An 18,200-nucleotide genomic window follows, 5' to 3' on the forward strand; every position below is an offset into this window, starting at 1 on the left:
GTAGGATCCTCCACTCTGAAGTGTTTAACCCCTCTTTTGTGTAAATTCTCTCCGTTCTGATGTACAGTTTCTTCCCTGGTCATGTATCATTCTACCATTCTACGTTAAGGATGGGGCAGGGGGAAGGGGGGGGGAAGGTGTCCTGACCTGGATATCGCCCACCCCAGTAAAGAAAATCCACTGTGGTATTCTCAGCCATTTCATCCTTCTTATATTGTACACAATCCTTGATGTCGGGGTAGGGGCGGGAAGATATTGAGGTTATGATATCTTACCCCCCAACCCCATCATGGACAGATGCTCTATAATATTTCAGGGTCTCAATCAGGTCCATATATTTGCAGAGTATATTTGGAAGGGGGATAAGATATTTCAGAATAGGAAATATTATTATTGTAGGTAGCTACAGTAGCATGCTTTTTTAGGGTGGTATGCATTTTCAGAGGCCCGATGTCCATGCCCAGTCACCCAAAATAACAAAATAACAAAATGAAAGATATTGCAAATTTATTAAAAATAAAAAACTAAGAAATGGCACGTACATAAGGATTCACACACTTTGTTGATGCACCTTTGGCAGCAATTATAGCCTCAAGTCTTCTTGAATATGATAAGTCATTGAATATGATGACACCTAAGAGTTAAATTTTTGTCTTATCAGACCAGAGAATTTTGTTTCTCATGGTCTGAGTGTTTTTCAGGTGCCTTTTGGCAAACTCCAGGCAGGCTGCGATGTGCCTTTTAATAAAGGCACCTTGACACTTGCATGAATTTGATCCCCGCAGTGGGACGTAATCTGGCGTGCAAGTGAGTAAACGTGCTGTAAACTGTGCATGAACTGTGCACGGCTGCGTGTTAGTGTGTAAAGAAAATTTTGAAATGTTCAAAATTTCTAGTACGCATTAATTTTGTTGAACTCATCGTGAACATTGCACAACCTATTCAAAAACACTGCGTGTCAATACGGGTCAGTGCATGCAGGGCATCGGAACAATTAATGACGAGATGTTTTCAGAGTCTTTCAGAAAGCGCTGTAACTAGGTTTAAGGATATGATTCCTTCTTTATGTTTTCCAATGCCATATACCAACACAGTGCGGAGTAGCTACCTAAACTCTGTCAGTGAGATAGATTATCTCGTCAATAGTTTTATATCCTCATTGAGGACAACTTTGGATGCTGTAGCTCCTCTGAAAAAGAGAGCCTTAAATCAGAAGTGCCTGACTCCGTGGTATAACTCACAAACTTGCAGCTTAAAGCAGATAACCCGTAAGTTGGAGAGGAAATGGCGTCTCACTAATTTAGAAGATCTTCACTTAGCCTGGAAAAAGAGTCTGTTGCTCTATAAAAAAAAACCCTCCGTAAAGCTAGGACATCTTACTACTCATCACTAATTGAAGAAAATAAGAACCCCAGGTTTCCTGCCATCCCCTCATTACCCCATCCCCGTAGAGACGGTGCCTGCTACCAGACCACCAATAACCAGTAAAAATCTATTTAAGCATAAAAATTAAAAAAGAAAAAATAATATAGCACCTTCAACTGTACCACAGACTAAAACAGTTAAATGTGGTCTATTAAACATTAGGTCTCTCTCTTCTAAGTCCCTGTTAGTAAATGATATAATAATTAATCAACATATTGATTTATTCTGCCTTACAGAAACCTGGTTACAGCAGGATGAATATGTCAGTTTAACTGCCAGAACGCTCGTAGCACGGGCCGAGGCAGAGGATTAGCAGCAATCTTCCATTCCAGCTTATTAATTAATCAAAAACCCAGACAGAGCTTTAATTCATTTGAAAGCTTGACTCTTAGTCTTGTCCATCCAAATTGGAAGTCCCAAAAACCAGTTTTATTTGTTATTATCTATCGTCCACCTGGTCGTTACTGTGAGTTTCTCTGTGAATTTTCAGACCTTTTGTCTGACTTAGTGGTTAGCTCAGATAAGACAATTATAGTGGGCGATTTTAACATCCACACAGATGCTGAGAATGACAGCCTCAACACTGCATTTAATCTATTATTAGACTCAATTGGCTTTGCTCAAAATGTAAATGAGTCCACCCACCACTTTAATCATATCTTAGATCTTGTTCTGACTTATGGTATGGAAATTGAAGACTTAACAGTATTCCCTAAAAACTCCCTTCTGTCTGATCATTTCTTAATAACATTTACATTTACTCTGATGGACTACCCAGCAGTGGGGAATACGTTTCATTACACTAGAAGTCTTTCAGAAAGCGCTGTAGCTAGGTTTAAGGATATGATTCCTTCTTTATGTTCTCTAATGCCATATACCAACACAGTGCAGAGTAGCTACCTAAACTCTGTAAGTGAGATAGAGTATCTCGTCAATAGTTTTACATCCTCATTGAAGACAACTTTGGATGCTGTAGCTCCTCTGAAAAAGAGAGCTTTAAATCAGAAGTGCCTGACTCCGTGGTATAACTCACAAACTCGCAGCTTAAAGCAGATAACCCATAAGTTGGAGAGGAAATGGCGTCTCACTAATTTAGAAGATCTTCACTTAGCCTGGAAAAAGAGTCTGTTGCTCTATAAAAAAGCCCTCCGTAAAGCTAGGACATCTTACTACTCATCACTAATTGAAGAAAATAAGAACAACCCCAGGTTTCTTTTCAGCACTGTAGCCAGGCTGACAAAGAGTCAGAGCTCTATTGAGCCGAGTATTCCTTTAACTTTAACTAGTAATGACTTCATGACTTTCTTTGCTAATAAAATTTTAACTATTAGAGAAAAAATTACTCATAACCATCCCAAAGAAGTATCGTTATCTTTGGCTGCTTTCAGTGATGCCGGTATTTGGTTAGACTCTTTCTCTCCGATTGTTCTGTCTGAGTTATTTTCATTAGTTACTTCCTCCAAACCATCAACATGTCTATTAGACCCCATTCCTACCAGGCTACTCAAGGAAGCCCTACCATTAAGTAATGCTTCGATCTTAAATATGATCAATCTGTCTTTATTAGTTAGCTATGTACCACAGGCTTTTAAGGTGGCAGTAATTAAACCATTACTTAAAAAGCCATCACTTGACCCAGCTATCTTAGCTAATGATAGGCCAATCTCCAACCTTCCTTTTCTCTCAAAAATTCTTGAAAGGGTAGTTGTAAAACAGCTAACTGATCATCTGCAGAGGAATGGTCTATTTGAAGAGTTTCAGTCAGGGTTTAGAATTCATCATAGTACAGAAACAGCATTAGTGAAGGTTACAAATGATCTTCTTATGGCCTCAGACAGTGGACTCATCTCTGTGCTTGTTCTGTTAGACCTCAGTGCTGCTTTTGATACTGTTGACCATAAAATTTTATTACAGAGATTAGAGCATGCCATAGGTATTAAAAGCACTGCACTGTGGTGGTTTGAATCATATTTATCTAATAGATTACAATTTGTTCATGTAAATGGGGAATCTTCTTCACAGACTAAGATTAATTATGGAGTTCCACAAGGTTCTGTGCTAGGACCAATTTTATTCACTTTATACATGCTTGCCTTAGGCAGTATTATTAGACGGCATTGCTTAAATTTTCATTGTTACGCAGATGATACCCAGCTTTATCTATCCATGAAGCCAGAGGACACACACCAATTAGCTAAACTGCAGGATTGTCTTACAGACATAAAGACATGGATGACCTCTAATTTCCTGCTTTTAAACTCAGATAAAACTGAAGTTATTGTACTTGGCCCCACAAATGTTAGAAACATGGTGTCTAACCAGATCCTTACTCTGGATGGCATTACCCTGACCTCTAGTAATACTGTGAGAAATCTTGGAGTCATTTTTGATCAGGATATGTCATTCAATGCGGATATTAAACAAATATGTAGGACTGCTTTTTTGCATTTGCGCAATATCTCTAAAATTAGAAAGGTCTTGTCTCAGAGTGATGCTGAAAAACTAATTCATGCATTTATTTCCTTTAGGCTGGACTATTGTAATTCATTATTATCAGGTTGTCCTAAAAGTTCCCCGAAAAGCCTTCAGTTAATTCAAAATGCTGCAGCTAGAGTACTGACAGGGACTAGAAGGAGAGAGCATATCTCACCCATATTGGCCTCTCTTCATTGGCTTCCTGTTAATTCTAGAATAGAATTTAAAATTCTTCTTCTTATAAGGTTTCGAATAATCAGGTCCCATCTTATCTTAGGGACCTCATAGTACCATATCACCCCAATAGAGCACTTCGCTCTCAGACTGCAGGCTTACTTGTAGTTCCTAGGGTTTGTAAGAGTAGAATGGGAGGCAGAGCCTTCAGCTTTCAGGCTCCTCTCCTCTGGAACCAGCTCCCAATTCAGATCAGGGAGACAGACACCCTCTCTACTTTTAAGATTAGGCTTAAAACTTTCCTTTTTGCTAAAGCTTATAGTTAGGGCTGGATCGGGTGACCCTGAACCATCCCTTAGTTATGCTGCTATAGACTTAGACTGCTGGGGGGTTCCCATGATGCACTGAGTGTTTCTTTCTCTTTTTGCTCTGTATGCACCACTCTGCATTTAATCATTAGTGATTGATTTCTGCTCCCCTCCACAGCATGTTTTTTTCCTGGTTCTCTCCCTCAGCCCCAACCAGTCCCAGCAGAAGACTGCCCCTCCCTGAGCCTGGTTCTGCTGGAGGTTTCTTCCTGTTAAAAGGGATTTTTTTTTTTCTTCATTTTATTAGATCACCTTCTCTGCTGTAATGACTTAGAATAATTAATGTCATGATTCCACACACTCAGATCCAGCAGGTGGCAGTATGCACCTCTTAGGTTGGCTGTATTTTTGTTATTAATATATAAGTGTCCAGTTTATTTTCACACTGTGGCTCACATCATGACAAAGTTGTGTGCTTAAATTAGAGATTAATTATTTAAATGTTTAAGTGTGCTGAATGCAGTGTCATTGTGTACATCACGCACTGCTCACGGCTAACATCAGCATGACAAAATGGGTCCTGTGTGAGAATTTTATTACATATATCTGTATCAATGTGGCTTGTTGCACAGTTCATTGGTGTAACATGTCATGTCCAAGAAGCGTATGCTGCAGTTTGTCCGTTGAGTGAAGTGCCAGCTTCTGCGCGAGTTGCAGTGGACATGCTACATACACACAAAGTCCCAGAACCACACAAGTAAGGCATTTTATAATTATTATTATCATTGTTATTATTAGTAGTATTACTACTACACTTTGAAATCTTATTTAAAAAATATCAACTAAACAAATTCAAGTACTGTAATTATTTCTCCACATAATGACCTCCATATGAAACACACCGAGCAGTAGTCTGTATTGGATGTTGGACAGTTTGAAGCACTGATTCAGTCTGTACTGAAGTGAGAGCCAGAAAAAATAAAATAATGAATAAAATAATACCATCAAGTCATATGGGGAAGGTACTCTGTGTGTGTGTGTGTGTGTGTGTGTGTGTGTGTGTGTGTGTGTGTGTGTGTGTGTGTGTGTGTGTGTGTGTGTGTGTGTGTGTGTGTCGATGGCTTTGATGCAGATTGAAATGTGTTTGTTTACTGATATATAGTGTGGTGCATCTCCAGGGTCAATATTCATGGCCAGCAAAAATAACTGATACAGACAGGGAAACTACTGACAGGAAGCACTTATAAGTTATCAATTAATGTTAATGATCATTTCACCATTAAAATGACATTTAAACAGTCTAAGATGGTCTTGAGCACTTTTTTTTTTAAACTGGGAACAAGAAAAAAAGAAAATGTTGCCACGGACAGAAAAAAAAGGACTTACGGAAATTCCCGTAAGATTCACATAACTTAAATACTTCTTCTGTGGAGTTTATTAGTAGCTGGCAACCAAAGTGTGCACATTACTGCCACCAACAGGGTGAGCCTCACAATTCATGAGGGTGTCAAAATTGATTCAACCTGCAAAATTTGAAGGATAAATGTCATGTTTGCTCAGTGGATGAAGTCCAGTGAGGACTTGAGTCATTGAGGTTGAATGACAAAATCTACACTGTGGCTGAAAACTGTTGATTGTGATTATGTCACTGCATACATAGCTGCATGTACCCAGAGTTCTTCACTGCAATGGCAACACAATGCCCGACAGGGTGAATTATTAATTATTCCTGTAAATGTTGGCAACATTCAGAAAGTAGGTTGAGTTGCAGCGGAAGAAATGGCTGTAGTGTCTCAGCCACAGACAGGATGGTATAATCCTTGCAATATTATGAGGGTACTGGCCTCGCTCACCCAGAAACAAAGCATCTGGAGGCTCAGGATGTGAGCTTCTTCTGGAAAAGGAACATCGGTCAAGTGCATTGCAGTTAAGCAAGAGTATGTTGAAAAATAAGGCACAAGCAATCTTTCTCCTGTGACAGTTTCTGAGTGAGTGAAGGAACCTTTTGAAGTACCAGTACACAAATGAAAATGGGCACTCTTAGCCACCTTGCCAATATGCAAATCAGAGGAGGAGGAGGATGGGTCAAAAATCACAGAAAGACGTCTATTTCACTATGATTAATCACCCTGTCATCCAGACGTCTCTGCCTAGCAGCACTAATATCAATCAACACACTGTTCTCAGTGTTCTGTAGTACAAGTTGCTAAGTTATTTTTTTTCTTTATTAAAGAGAATAATATAGGTGATTCCCTTGACCTTTGACCTAAGAAAACGTGTCAAAACAGGAGTATGAAATTAAAGTTTAACAGCTAATTCTTCCAAAGCTCCTTAAGAATAACAGACTGAAATCTTTTTTTTCCCAAGGAGTGGCAGTTTGCACATCAAAATAGACAGCAGGACAAACTCTGCACAGTAGGAAAAAAATGCATTTAGACACACCTGTGTAGTTACCAGCAAATACATGACATCTTAAAAAAACAAACAAACCAAAAAGCACTTCCAATGCACAATATCAAAACTAAAACTCCTGTGCATGGTCTAACCTTTCAGTCCACTAAACTTACTTAGTCAACTACATTTAGTCATCCAACATTATCTGTCTAATCATCCTTTTCTAATATTCTTCTAAGATTATTTCTAAGATTAGCCGTTTTACCTTAGTCGACAGTTTTCACTGGCATAACGGCCTCGCACATGCTGTTGCCAAGGGGCAGCTCCAATGCAGGACAGTTTGGTTTACTTCCGGTTTGGTTTACTATCCAGCCTTTGTTCCATTAACTGGCTTTATTAACGTTTCCCATACAAACTGCAGAATGACATACTTAGCTCTTAGCATAGCACTTCCATTCATCAGTTTCTTCTTCTACACTTCTGTCAAGTCTTTTTGTGCACACAACGTTGCTCATTGTAACAGCGACATCTGGTGGCTAATGTGAGAACTGTCACAAACACATCATGACTGTCTTCGTCTGCTGCAACCATGGCCAAAAGCAGAGGAAGCTCTCCTTTTGAACGAATACAAGCGATGTAGGGGTGCTCTTGAGTGTTCCATCGTGTTGGTACATGATAGCCGCCGTTTTTTGAGGTAAGACGCTGAAGTTTTGCTGACTAAAATAAGATTAGTCTCCTCAGTACCAGGCTAAAAACGTTATTCGAGTAATGTGAAACTTTAGCCGACTAAGTGCTTTGTGCAACAACTAACGTCAAAAAATTAGTCAACAAAGTGAGTTTATTAAACTAAACAAGATTAAACTGCTTTATGAAACCAGGCCCCGATGTAAATCTTACCTCTGTTAGCTTGTCCTTCTGCAAACCTTTGGCCACGTCTGTAACTACAAGCCCCGCTGGTCTCTCTGAAAACACAAAAGAGAAAACTCAAGTCTTTCAAATCAGCTTTTAGATTTCCTGCTTTCAAACATACTACTGACATCAGTCTGTGCAGAACTGAGGGCCCTGTGAGGGCACACAGATGGATTAGGTAAAGGGAAAGTTCAAAGCTCATTTCATCTAAATGCTTAGCTGCAAACTTACTGCATTGTTAAAATTCAAGCTGGAAGACATCATTTTAACTTGCCCCCTGTTAACTACAATCTAATACTCCATAACAGTTCATCTCCTCATGTCCTATTTCACGCTTGAGTTTGCAAAGCCCAATAAAAGGCAGCACATGGGCAGTTTTTGCAAGTGGAAAAAAAATATAGTGTGGATAAGTTTGAGTTTTAATGTCTTTGAAACAAGGCTGCTTGTTTGCAAAACTGCCTCCAAATGTCAAATGCATCCTCACCTTCTTTGTCGACCAAGTGTTATATGCCTGCGATTCTCTGTTTGGAAGTGTTTTTGTGAAACAAAAGCAGAATGAAGAAGCAAAATGTTTATATAATTTTAACAAATGGATTATCTTGATTGCAAACTATAAGAATAAATCTTATAAAATGTTCAACTGTTATGAAATCCTAAAATATAGACACAAACCAGATTTTTTTTTTTTCAAAATTTAAAATCTTTATAGTTGAGTTTTTGTTTGTTTGTTTCCTTCTTTGTGTGGTTTCTTCTTTTGTTTCGGTAAATGGAGAACTTACTGTAAACAACAACAGAAACAGGGAACTCCATGAGGTTGGTTTCTGACACCACCATGCACGTGAAGGTCTTCTGATCCTTCAGGGAGGCATGGGTGATGAGCAGGCTGGAGTCAGCACTGATGTTGACCCTCTGGGCGTAATCATCTGTGGCCTGAATGGTGGCTTTCTTTCCTTTTTGTCTAACCAGCAGATCGCCAGGAAATCCATCGTCTTTTTCCTGAAAAATGGAAAAATAGGAAGTGACACAGGTTAACAGAAAGGATGTTCTGGCACAGGCTTAAATCACCTCACTTCTTAACAACCATCGTGAAATTACAAATACTGTAATTTTATGTAGTTTGAACTGCATTTTAGACTACCAAGGTCAGGCACCAAGTGTAACATATGGTGCGCCCTGAAAGTATTCACAGCACTTCACATTTTCCATATTTTGTTATGTTACAGCCTTATTCCAAAATGGAGTAAATAATTTTTTTCTCTCAAAGTTTTACTCAAAACAACCGATAATGACAACATCCATCCATCCATTTTCTTCCGCTTTATCCGGAGTCGGGTCGCGGGGGCAGCAGCTCAAGCAAAGCTGCCCAGACCTCCCGATCCACACACACCTCCCCCAGCTCCTCCGGGGGAACCCCAAGGCGTTCCCAAGCCAGCCGAGAGATGTAATCCTTCCAGCATGTCCTGGGTCTTCCCCGGGGCTTCCTCCCAATGGGACGTGCCCGGAACACCTCTCCAGCGAGGCGTCCAGGGGGCATCCGGAAAAGATGCCCGAGCCACCTCAACTGACTCCTTTCGACGTGGAGGAGCAGCGGCTTGACTCCGAGCTCCTCCCGAGTGACTCCTCCATTGTTGTCCTCAGACAATCCTCTTTTGAAAAAAAAACGATTGGCCACTTGAATTTTCAATCGGCGGTCAGGTAGGGGTCAATTGAAGAATTACACAGAGGTCAAAATTAAAAGATGCTCCAATCATATTGAAAAATATTCCACATTATTTGCCTGATCATAAAGATTCCAAAAAGGTATCGTCTGGACTATCTGTGACTGAATTCTATGGAGTTACGGGATAAAAACAGCAAGAATGGTGATAAATGCATCAAATTAAGCAGAAATACACCTCAGACAATCCATCCATCCAAAGATGCCCAAGCCACCTCAACTGACTCCTTTCGACGTGGAGGAGCAGCGGCTCGACTCCGAGCTCCTCCCAAGTGACCGAGCTCCTCACCCTATCTATAAGGGAGCGCCCAGCCACCCTGCGGAGCAAACTCATCTCGGCCGCTTGTACTCGCAATCTCGTTCTTTCGGTCATGAGCCAAATCTCATGACCATAGGTGAGGATCGGAACGTAGATCGATCGGTAAATCGAGAGCTTTGCCCCCCAACTCAGCTCTCTCTTCACCACGACGGTCCGATACAGCGACCGCATCACTGCAGATGCTGCACCGATCCATCTATCGATCTCACGATCCATCCGTCCCTCACTCGTGAACAAGACCCCGAGATACTTAAACTCCTCCACTTGAGGCAAGGACACTCCACCGACCTGAAGAGGACAAAGCACCTTTTTCCGGTCGAGAACCATGGCCTCGGATTTAGAGGTGCTGATTTTCATCCCAGACGCTTCACACTCGGCTGCAAACCGCCCCAGTGCACGCTGAAGGTCCTGATTGGACGAAGCCAACAGAACCACATCGTCCACAAACAGCAGAGACGAGATTCTGTGGTTCCCAAACCAGACCCCCTCTACACCCTGGCTGCGCCTAGAAATTCTGTCCATAAAAATAATGAACAGAACCGGTGACAAAGGGCAGCCCTGGCGGAGGCCAACGTGCACTGGAAACAGGTTTGACTTACTACCGGCAATGCAAACCAAGCTCCTGCTGCGGTCGTACAGGGACCGGATAGCCCTTAACAAAGGACCCTGGACCCCGTACTCCCGGAGCACTCCCCACAGGGTGCCCTGAGGGACACGGTCGAACGCCTTCTCCAGATCCACAAAACAAATGTGGACCGGTTGGGCAAACTCCCATGAACCCTCGAGCACCCGATGGAGCGCGTAGAGCTGGTCCAGTGTGCCGCAACCAGGACGAAAACCACACTGATCCTCCTGAATCCGAGGTTCGACCATCGGTCGAATTCTCCTCTCCAGTACTCTGGAATAGACCTTATCGGGGAGGCTGAAGAGTGTGATCCCCCTATAGTTGGAACACACCCTCCGGTCCCCCTTCTTAAACAGAGGGACCACCACCCCGGTCTGCCAATCCAGAGGCACTGTCCCCGATCGCCACGCGATGTTGCAAGGCGTGTCAGCCAAGACAGCCCCACAACATACAGAGACTTAAGGTACTCAGGACGGATTTCATCCACCCCAGGAGCCTTGCCACCAAGGAGCTTTATAACCACCTCGGTGACTTCGGCCTGGGTAATGGATGAGTCCGCCTTTGAGTCCCCAGTCTCTGCTTCCTCTTCGGAAGACGTGACGATGGGATTGAGGAGATCCTCGAAGTACTCCTTCCACCACCCGACATAATGACTACATGAAAAACATATTTTTGAAATTGTTGCAATTTAAAAAAAAATAATATTTATTACACAGATCTTTCATTTATCAGTATCTTCAGGTTTGTCTGGTTGCAGCAAGTCACTGACAGCTTGTGGCGTCTGCTTACTCTGACCAAGGTTGTAATCCTCAGGACACAAACACATCTGTCTTTTTCCCTGGCCAAAATCTGCAGTTACTTTTCTCAACTTCTATTTGCACATTTTATGTTGTATTTCTGTTACCGATTTAATGCTTCTGTATAACTGCAGGATTACACATCTATCGGGGGTGTTCTCATTCCAAAACTCCAGGGTGTTGTTTGGTGTACCGTGCACAATGTAAAGTCCACTGACATGTCTCCTGATGTTGGGCTGGACAAATAACAGCACCTTGAAAGAAAATTCAGTGTAGATGTTGAAGCACTGGAGTGAAATAGCAGACCTGCAACACCCTCTTAAAAGGAAACCAAGCTCAACGTATTTGTGTTTACCGGTGCTCAGCCCAATGCACTGAAGTATGGACCATCTAAAAGTCAATTTCCTCGACTCAGAAGCAGTGTACTGTATATGCCATATACGCTGGGGGATTTCACAGCAAAAAAAGTGAAATTCAGTATGAGAGTTTTACCTTAAGTTGATAAAAGATGCCTTCCAGTGTTAAGAAGAAACCTTATCAAAAATAATCATTTGTGAGGGGAATGAACGCCAGTACTTCTTATAAAGTATGATTTTGACAAAGAAAAAACAAACAAACAAAACAGGCTAAATTTAATTATAGTTGACTGCTAATGTCCAACACACCCCTGTGGATAATGTATAAAAAAGGGGTGGAGCAATACATTGCACATCATGATAATCATATGGTCAGCATATGTTGAATTGTATTGGATTATATCTTGATGCCATTAAAAGTTACCTACTGCACATAAGAAAGAATGAACTCTTGAAGAAGCATAAATGAGTTATAAAATATGAAAACAGGAAACAGATAATGTCAAAGATTACACCTTATATCTTAGAATAAAGTGTGCTTTTAATGTTCAATGTTCACCACTGATCACATTTCTGCATAATTACTGTGAACAGGTATGTAATAATGCATTGTGATATGTATTGAATCGCTACATACATATTGTGATATTTATCATATCATCTAGTTTTTCTTTCACCACTATAACGTATGACCCGGACTTTTACAACAGAGCTGTGAACTCTGTTTCTTATAGCATCACTGAATGTGATGCTATAAGAATGAATGTGATACCTTGTGTCTTATTTTATTTTTATTTTATTGAAATTTATTGTTTTATCATGGTTTTATTTATTTAGATATTATTTTATCTTATCTATTTTATTGTTATTATTACTATTTTGCGTGTCTGTGCTTTTGCTGTGCAGCACTTTGGAGACTTGAGTCTGTTTAAATGTGCTTTACAAATAAAGTGGATTGGATTGGATTGAACAAAGTCTATATCCCCTCTCTGATTTTTTTTCCCCAAACTTTATATGGATAATTAATTGTATACTAGATTCACCCACCTTATGAACTTCTGGGTGACAGAGCACCACGCTCCATCTGGATTTCTGGATTATGAGCGTGAGTTAAGCCTGATTTATGCTTCTACAACTCCGTAACTCCGTGGCAAAGCAATGACGCTGACATGGGCGTGACCCTTTCGAAGTTCTCTGTTACGTTGGTGGGTGTCGTAATGTAATTTACAGTGAGAATAGTAGGGGCACAACATGAAGAACAAGGCAGGTACTTTCTTTCCACCTGCACCACCACCTCTGTTTTTTCTTTTCTTTTTTTTCCTTTTTCTAGACCAAGTTGTCGCTCAATGAGGTCCACTTCTTTATATAATCATCAACCTCAAAACCAATGTTACGTGTAATTTCCCCCCATAAACTGCGGGTCAGTTGAGCATTTTTGTAGTTTTTCGACTCCGTGTTGTAATGTTGGTCATTTGCAGACTTTTCTGCCAAATGTTCCTCTTTTGATCAATGACTGAAATGTAATCGCATGCGTGCCACAAACGGAATGATCCGTGCACATGCTGTGCGCATTAGCCTCCGAATGCAGTAAAAATGTAGGTGGAACACATTAGGATTACCTATACAGCTGTGAGAATATGATGAATGCACTTACAATGCCGTATAAGTGAGGTCCGATTGCGGATCGAAGAAATATATTCCAAGCAGCACTCGAGGTGCAGTCGTGGTGCGTTCAGGCACAGTTGGGACATTTGGCCAGGATTCAACGTGGCGGATCATTTCGAACTGCCCCTCGAACGCGATCACAATGCTTCAAATGCCGTCAGATTGCACTTCGACCGCCATTTGATATTTTTCTACCTCGGACACACTTCAACATCTGAGTGTATGTGCTGTACATTTGGGCTGGCCATACGACTGTGTCCGACTCTTCAGGGTGAATGCTGTCCAACGTTTTCGAATGCACCTCGACACCCAAACGTGGGTCGAATTTACAGTCAGACGGCATTCAGGCTCATTCAGCATAAATGTGACGGGAGAGGAAGGAGTGAAATCAGAAAAGTGAGTAATCACAACCTTTGCAGTCTCCATCATTTCAACGTGTAGTGTCAATTTTTGGGAGGTGCACATGAGGCTATGGAGAGGGGCTTGGACAGGGGATGGAGCCGCGAAGACAGAGAAGCATAAATCAGGGTTTAGTCATGAATACTGCAGACAGGCCTGGTGGTGAAAGCTCTCACACAAGCTGCATTGTTATTTACTGGCTCCACCCACAAACTGAAGTGTTTCTCTGTAACCATTTTATCACATTATGTGAAAATCACTTCATGTAACAAGTTACATGTTTATTTTATTTATTTATTTATATTTGGTTCCAAATATAACCTTGATAAGCTTGATGTTTGCCAGGAAAAAACAAACAAACAAATAAATAAATAAACGGGCATTTCCTGGATGCAGCTCTTTTTTGCTGATCCAGTCCCAGATTGAATGTTTTCCATTCCTGGCCACACAGTGTCTTTATTGAGTCTGTTGAAAACTGAGTTATTAGGTTTTTAGTAGGGCTGGGCAACGTTAACGTGCTAACGTTGCGTTAATTATTGAGGTCATTATTGCCGACAATTTTGTTCCTCCCCTTAACGCTGCGTTTTTTGTTTTTTTAAGCCTTTTATGACTGTTGCTCGTTGCCTTTTATTTTGAAAGCATCAGTCGGGGGCGAGCTTATGCTGCTGCTTCCTGCTGATAGCTGAGTTCACACAGAAAACGACACGAGGATCGAGAAAAGTACAGGCTATGCAATGCACAACAAACAACAACAAAATGCAGAAAGAAGCTGAACTTTTGAATGGACATTTTCAGTACAAAGTTCTACAGGATCAGGCCCGGATCCAGACTGGTTTGGACCGATCGGTCAAATTTTTTTTTACGCATCGTTCGTCATCGGTAAAAAAAAAAAATCTTGAATAATCTCGACTAGCCGAACGTGTCCCCGCGGTGAACACAGCTTTTCATGTCAACCTATAGTCCGTAAATTATACGGATTTTTCCGAGTTTCAGAGTCATACGGACATACAAATAAAGTCGGATATTCAGGGTTTGGTCTGTAATAAACTATTTCTGCAGCGCGGCTCCACTTTGAAACCATGAACCATTGAAGCAATGCTTCGATCCAGTAGCTCGTTGGTTCTTTGATTCAGTGCTCTTCAGAAACGGCAAGCCGCTTCTTAACCCCTCGCAAAGCCATTAAAATATCGTCAGTCACTTTTGTGTGGATTAAAGTCACTAACTGGGACTCTTGTCTTGTTGCTGTCAAGAAACGAGAATCGTCCTCCGTTCCGTTCACACAGCTCGAAATGCTGCGCGGCTGAGACAGTCCAGTCGGAATTAATAACTTCAAAATGAATCGCCGCTTTAAATAAAATGACACCTCTTTCCAAATGTAATACAGACAAGAAACTACAATCGGCTAAAAGGTTTTTTTCCTCCCAAAATGAAACGTGCTGTATTTTCTTTTCAAATTACATCCTGAAGTGAAGCACAGCAGCTCTAAGCTCAGCTCAGATATATGGAAACACATTCATGCCAATAATGTCTGAAAGGAAATGCTTTTGACAAAAACTACAGATTTTGTTATGTCCAGAGATCAAGGATTCACCATGTAGAGTTTATTGTGTACAAAGTTTAAGGATCCAGTGACCAAATTCATATTTATTTACTTTAAGACTCAATAAAATGTTCAATTTCAATTCTATTTAATTGGCTTATAAAGTGCCAAATCACAACAAAATCTAAATATATTAAAACAAATACATTAGTACATTTAGTCATGGACATGAATATTGTTATTTTGATATGAAACAGGATAACAAATGACCTGCCAGTGGTTTTATATTTGATTTCATTAGTGTGTTTCAGTTGAAATTTACGTTTTTAAATTTATGCAATGTTCATTTACATTTTCAAATAAAACTGTGCTTTTAAGCGGCTTTTGAATTCATTTTTGGGTTTCACATATACCATGCGATTAATCATGAATAATCACAGAAAGTCATTGAGTTAATGCGATTAAGATTTTTTATGTTTGCCTACCCCTAGTTTTTAGTGATTATGCCAACAAAGCAACAGCAAACCAACAAACTGACACAGCCAGTAACACAGCCTGTGTGGCAAAGGGAAAAAAAAAGGTAATTTTCCACTTAACAGAAATAAACTGCTGCGAGCAAAATTACAGGCTTCCAGAGGTGTTGATCTGTAAGATGCCTCATCACCCTCTGGAAATTATGGTCAACACTTTCTCATGTTCAAGTTAACGAAAATAGTTTTGTTTTTTTTGTTTTTCTGAAGACTTCAGTAAATTATACTAAAACTAAAAACGTTTGCCCAATAGATCTTTTATATTTTTCCCGGGGGGGTTAATCAAAGCAAATAGTTAAAAAAAAATAAACGAATAAGTATGTTGCTGCTCCAACTCAGGTTTTTGTGATGACCTGAATTCTTTGAGACAATGACTTCTGTCACGGTCCTGCAGCCTGAATCTGCCCTGATTGTTTGTGACCAGGTTCTGCAACTCCAGAGCTGCTGACTGGCTGACAGAAGGCACCAGGACCCTCTGGTTCATCTTCAACTAAAAAAAAAAGCATCAGCTGTTGCCTGACCATCCGTGTTTTCCGACATATCCACACAGAGGTCTCTAGAGTTAACTAGGAGGATATTTGACAATATTATCCCTATTTCAGTCTCACTTTCATTGGTCTCCTGTTAATGTGAGATCAGATTTTCAAGTCTTAAGGTACGTTTTAAGGTACACATAGGCAAAACTTGTTACGAATGTCATATTTGCATAATTTTTGGCACATTCCTGACATTCTTAACGTGACTTAACGCATCTGAATAGGTTTCTTAATAGTGCGTGATGGTGTGTGATATTCGTGATTTTTGTGGAGCATGTTTTTTGGCTGTCAAAAAAAATTCCATGAATGTCACACACCACCCTCATTTTGCCTCATGTCGTGGAGATCGCAACTGAACGTGTTGATCCATCTTGATTAGTGGTGATCCTTAATAGAGCATGACAGTGTTCTTCTCTGACGTGTGCACAATTAAACCCTGCTGCACCACATTCAGTTTCATTGCTGCAGTATGCTGAAGGACAGTGATGCCAAGTTGGCTAAAAGTCTCGTTCCAATGCTCCTCAGTGTTCCACCTGCTGCATGTGCCTGATGTTTGGGAAAACGCGCGAGATGAGAGCCGCGTGAAACCACACATCTGGCTCTTGCCATCTCCTCCTCCTTTCTGTGCCACTCCATGGTACAGAGTCCAACTAAACATGCAGTCACAAAGTTCTGCTGTGGATTTTGAGGAACAAACTGGAGCAATCTGAATTATTCAGCAATTGACGGTTGGATGAATATGGGTGTGTGTGTGGAGACAATTCGCCTCGTTCACAACATGACAGAACTTAACGATGCGCTGTTACATGCGACAGCACGCAACAGCGTGCAACAACACGGAACATTATTCTTGACCGTGTGCAATGGTCCCTGATAATGCTCCACCAATACGTTCCATTAATCATAACGCGTGGTAACAGGTTGCAGCAGTTCCTGAGGACACCTGACACCTCTGATCACATTCGTGATCAGCGGCCAAGGATGTATACTTCGTGGCATTCATGACGTGCATTACTGTTAACTTATAAAATTTGAAATGTGCTAGTGCCGTCCTTCATGGTGGATGTGGTAATACCTTAAGCTGGGCAGACACTGTACGACATCTTCAATCGTTCTACTCGGCTCCAGCTCAAACTGTACGACAAAACTGCAGGGTGTAAAAGTTCAGAGCGCACGATTTATGTTCTTACACTTTACGGCCCAATGCTCTGATGCGATCTGACTACTCACACTGTACATTCAAAAACCACACGTCAGACTCATGTTTCCGGACGCAAAACATCAACAGAAGCTTTTTATTTTTTCCTTTTCAAACTTTATTTAGATTTCTTATTTTTACAAAAACTCTCAATGGGAGACATCAAAGTTTTAACAACAACAAAAACAAAAAACAATACAAAACTTTACATGAGTTGAAGAATAAGGGAGAAAAAGAAACAGAAGCTGCTCTCCGAAAGAGATGATCTCTCTCCCAAAGAGATGATCACTGTGTATACTCTCTCCAATTCTGCATTGGTGTTTGCACATGCGTAGTGCGAGAGTTTGGGGTAAATCAGCTTGTTGACGCTCGTAGCTTCTACAGTGCGATCCCCTCACGAGGGCCGACCAGAATATCAAACAGGTTTGATTTTCATCTGACCATACGATTGCTGATGGGGAGGTGGTCGTCAGAGGTTAAACGCAGCTCGCAGCACGATGCAGGAGGCACGATTAAGCTGAAACTCGACACGGCACGATCCAAAAAATTCTCGTATGAGTGAAAATCAACACAAAAAGGGCCAAAACGTGCACAGTGTAAACCCAGCTTTATGTAACAACCTGTGCTCTGCTCTCTCAGAATGCTGTGTGTAAAATTAAAGTAAGTCACTTCGGCATTTACATTATTTTCACTCGGGTTCGTCATAGCAGAACAAGGTGGCTCTGCATGTTGATTTGGCACAAGTTTTATGCCGGAGGTTCTTCCTGATGCATCTCCATATTGGGGAACAGGTACCTCCCACAAAGGAAACAAACCCACCTAGCCTCTTGGCC

At 41.0% G+C, this 18,200-nt stretch overlaps 1 protein-coding gene across 1 annotated transcript in view; it reads right to left on the reverse strand.

Annotated features, from left to right (window-relative positions):
* alcama (activated leukocyte cell adhesion molecule a) overlaps window positions 1-18,200 on the reverse strand; it is a 434,306-nt gene that overhangs the window by 184,864 nt on the left and 231,242 nt on the right. Inside the window, exons 3-4 of the mRNA XM_034178820.1 lie at window positions 8,465-8,681; window positions 7,674-7,738 (exon numbers count right to left, since the gene is read on the reverse strand). Coding sequence (XP_034034711.1) covers window positions 7,674-7,738; window positions 8,465-8,681 — 282 coding nt within the window. The remainder of the gene's footprint in view (window positions 1-7,673; window positions 7,739-8,464; window positions 8,682-18,200) is intronic.

The sequence above is a fragment of the Thalassophryne amazonica genome, chromosome 9, assembly GCF_902500255.1.
Source record: "Thalassophryne amazonica chromosome 9, fThaAma1.1, whole genome shotgun sequence".
Taxonomy (NCBI): domain Eukaryota; kingdom Metazoa; phylum Chordata; class Actinopteri; order Batrachoidiformes; family Batrachoididae; genus Thalassophryne; species Thalassophryne amazonica.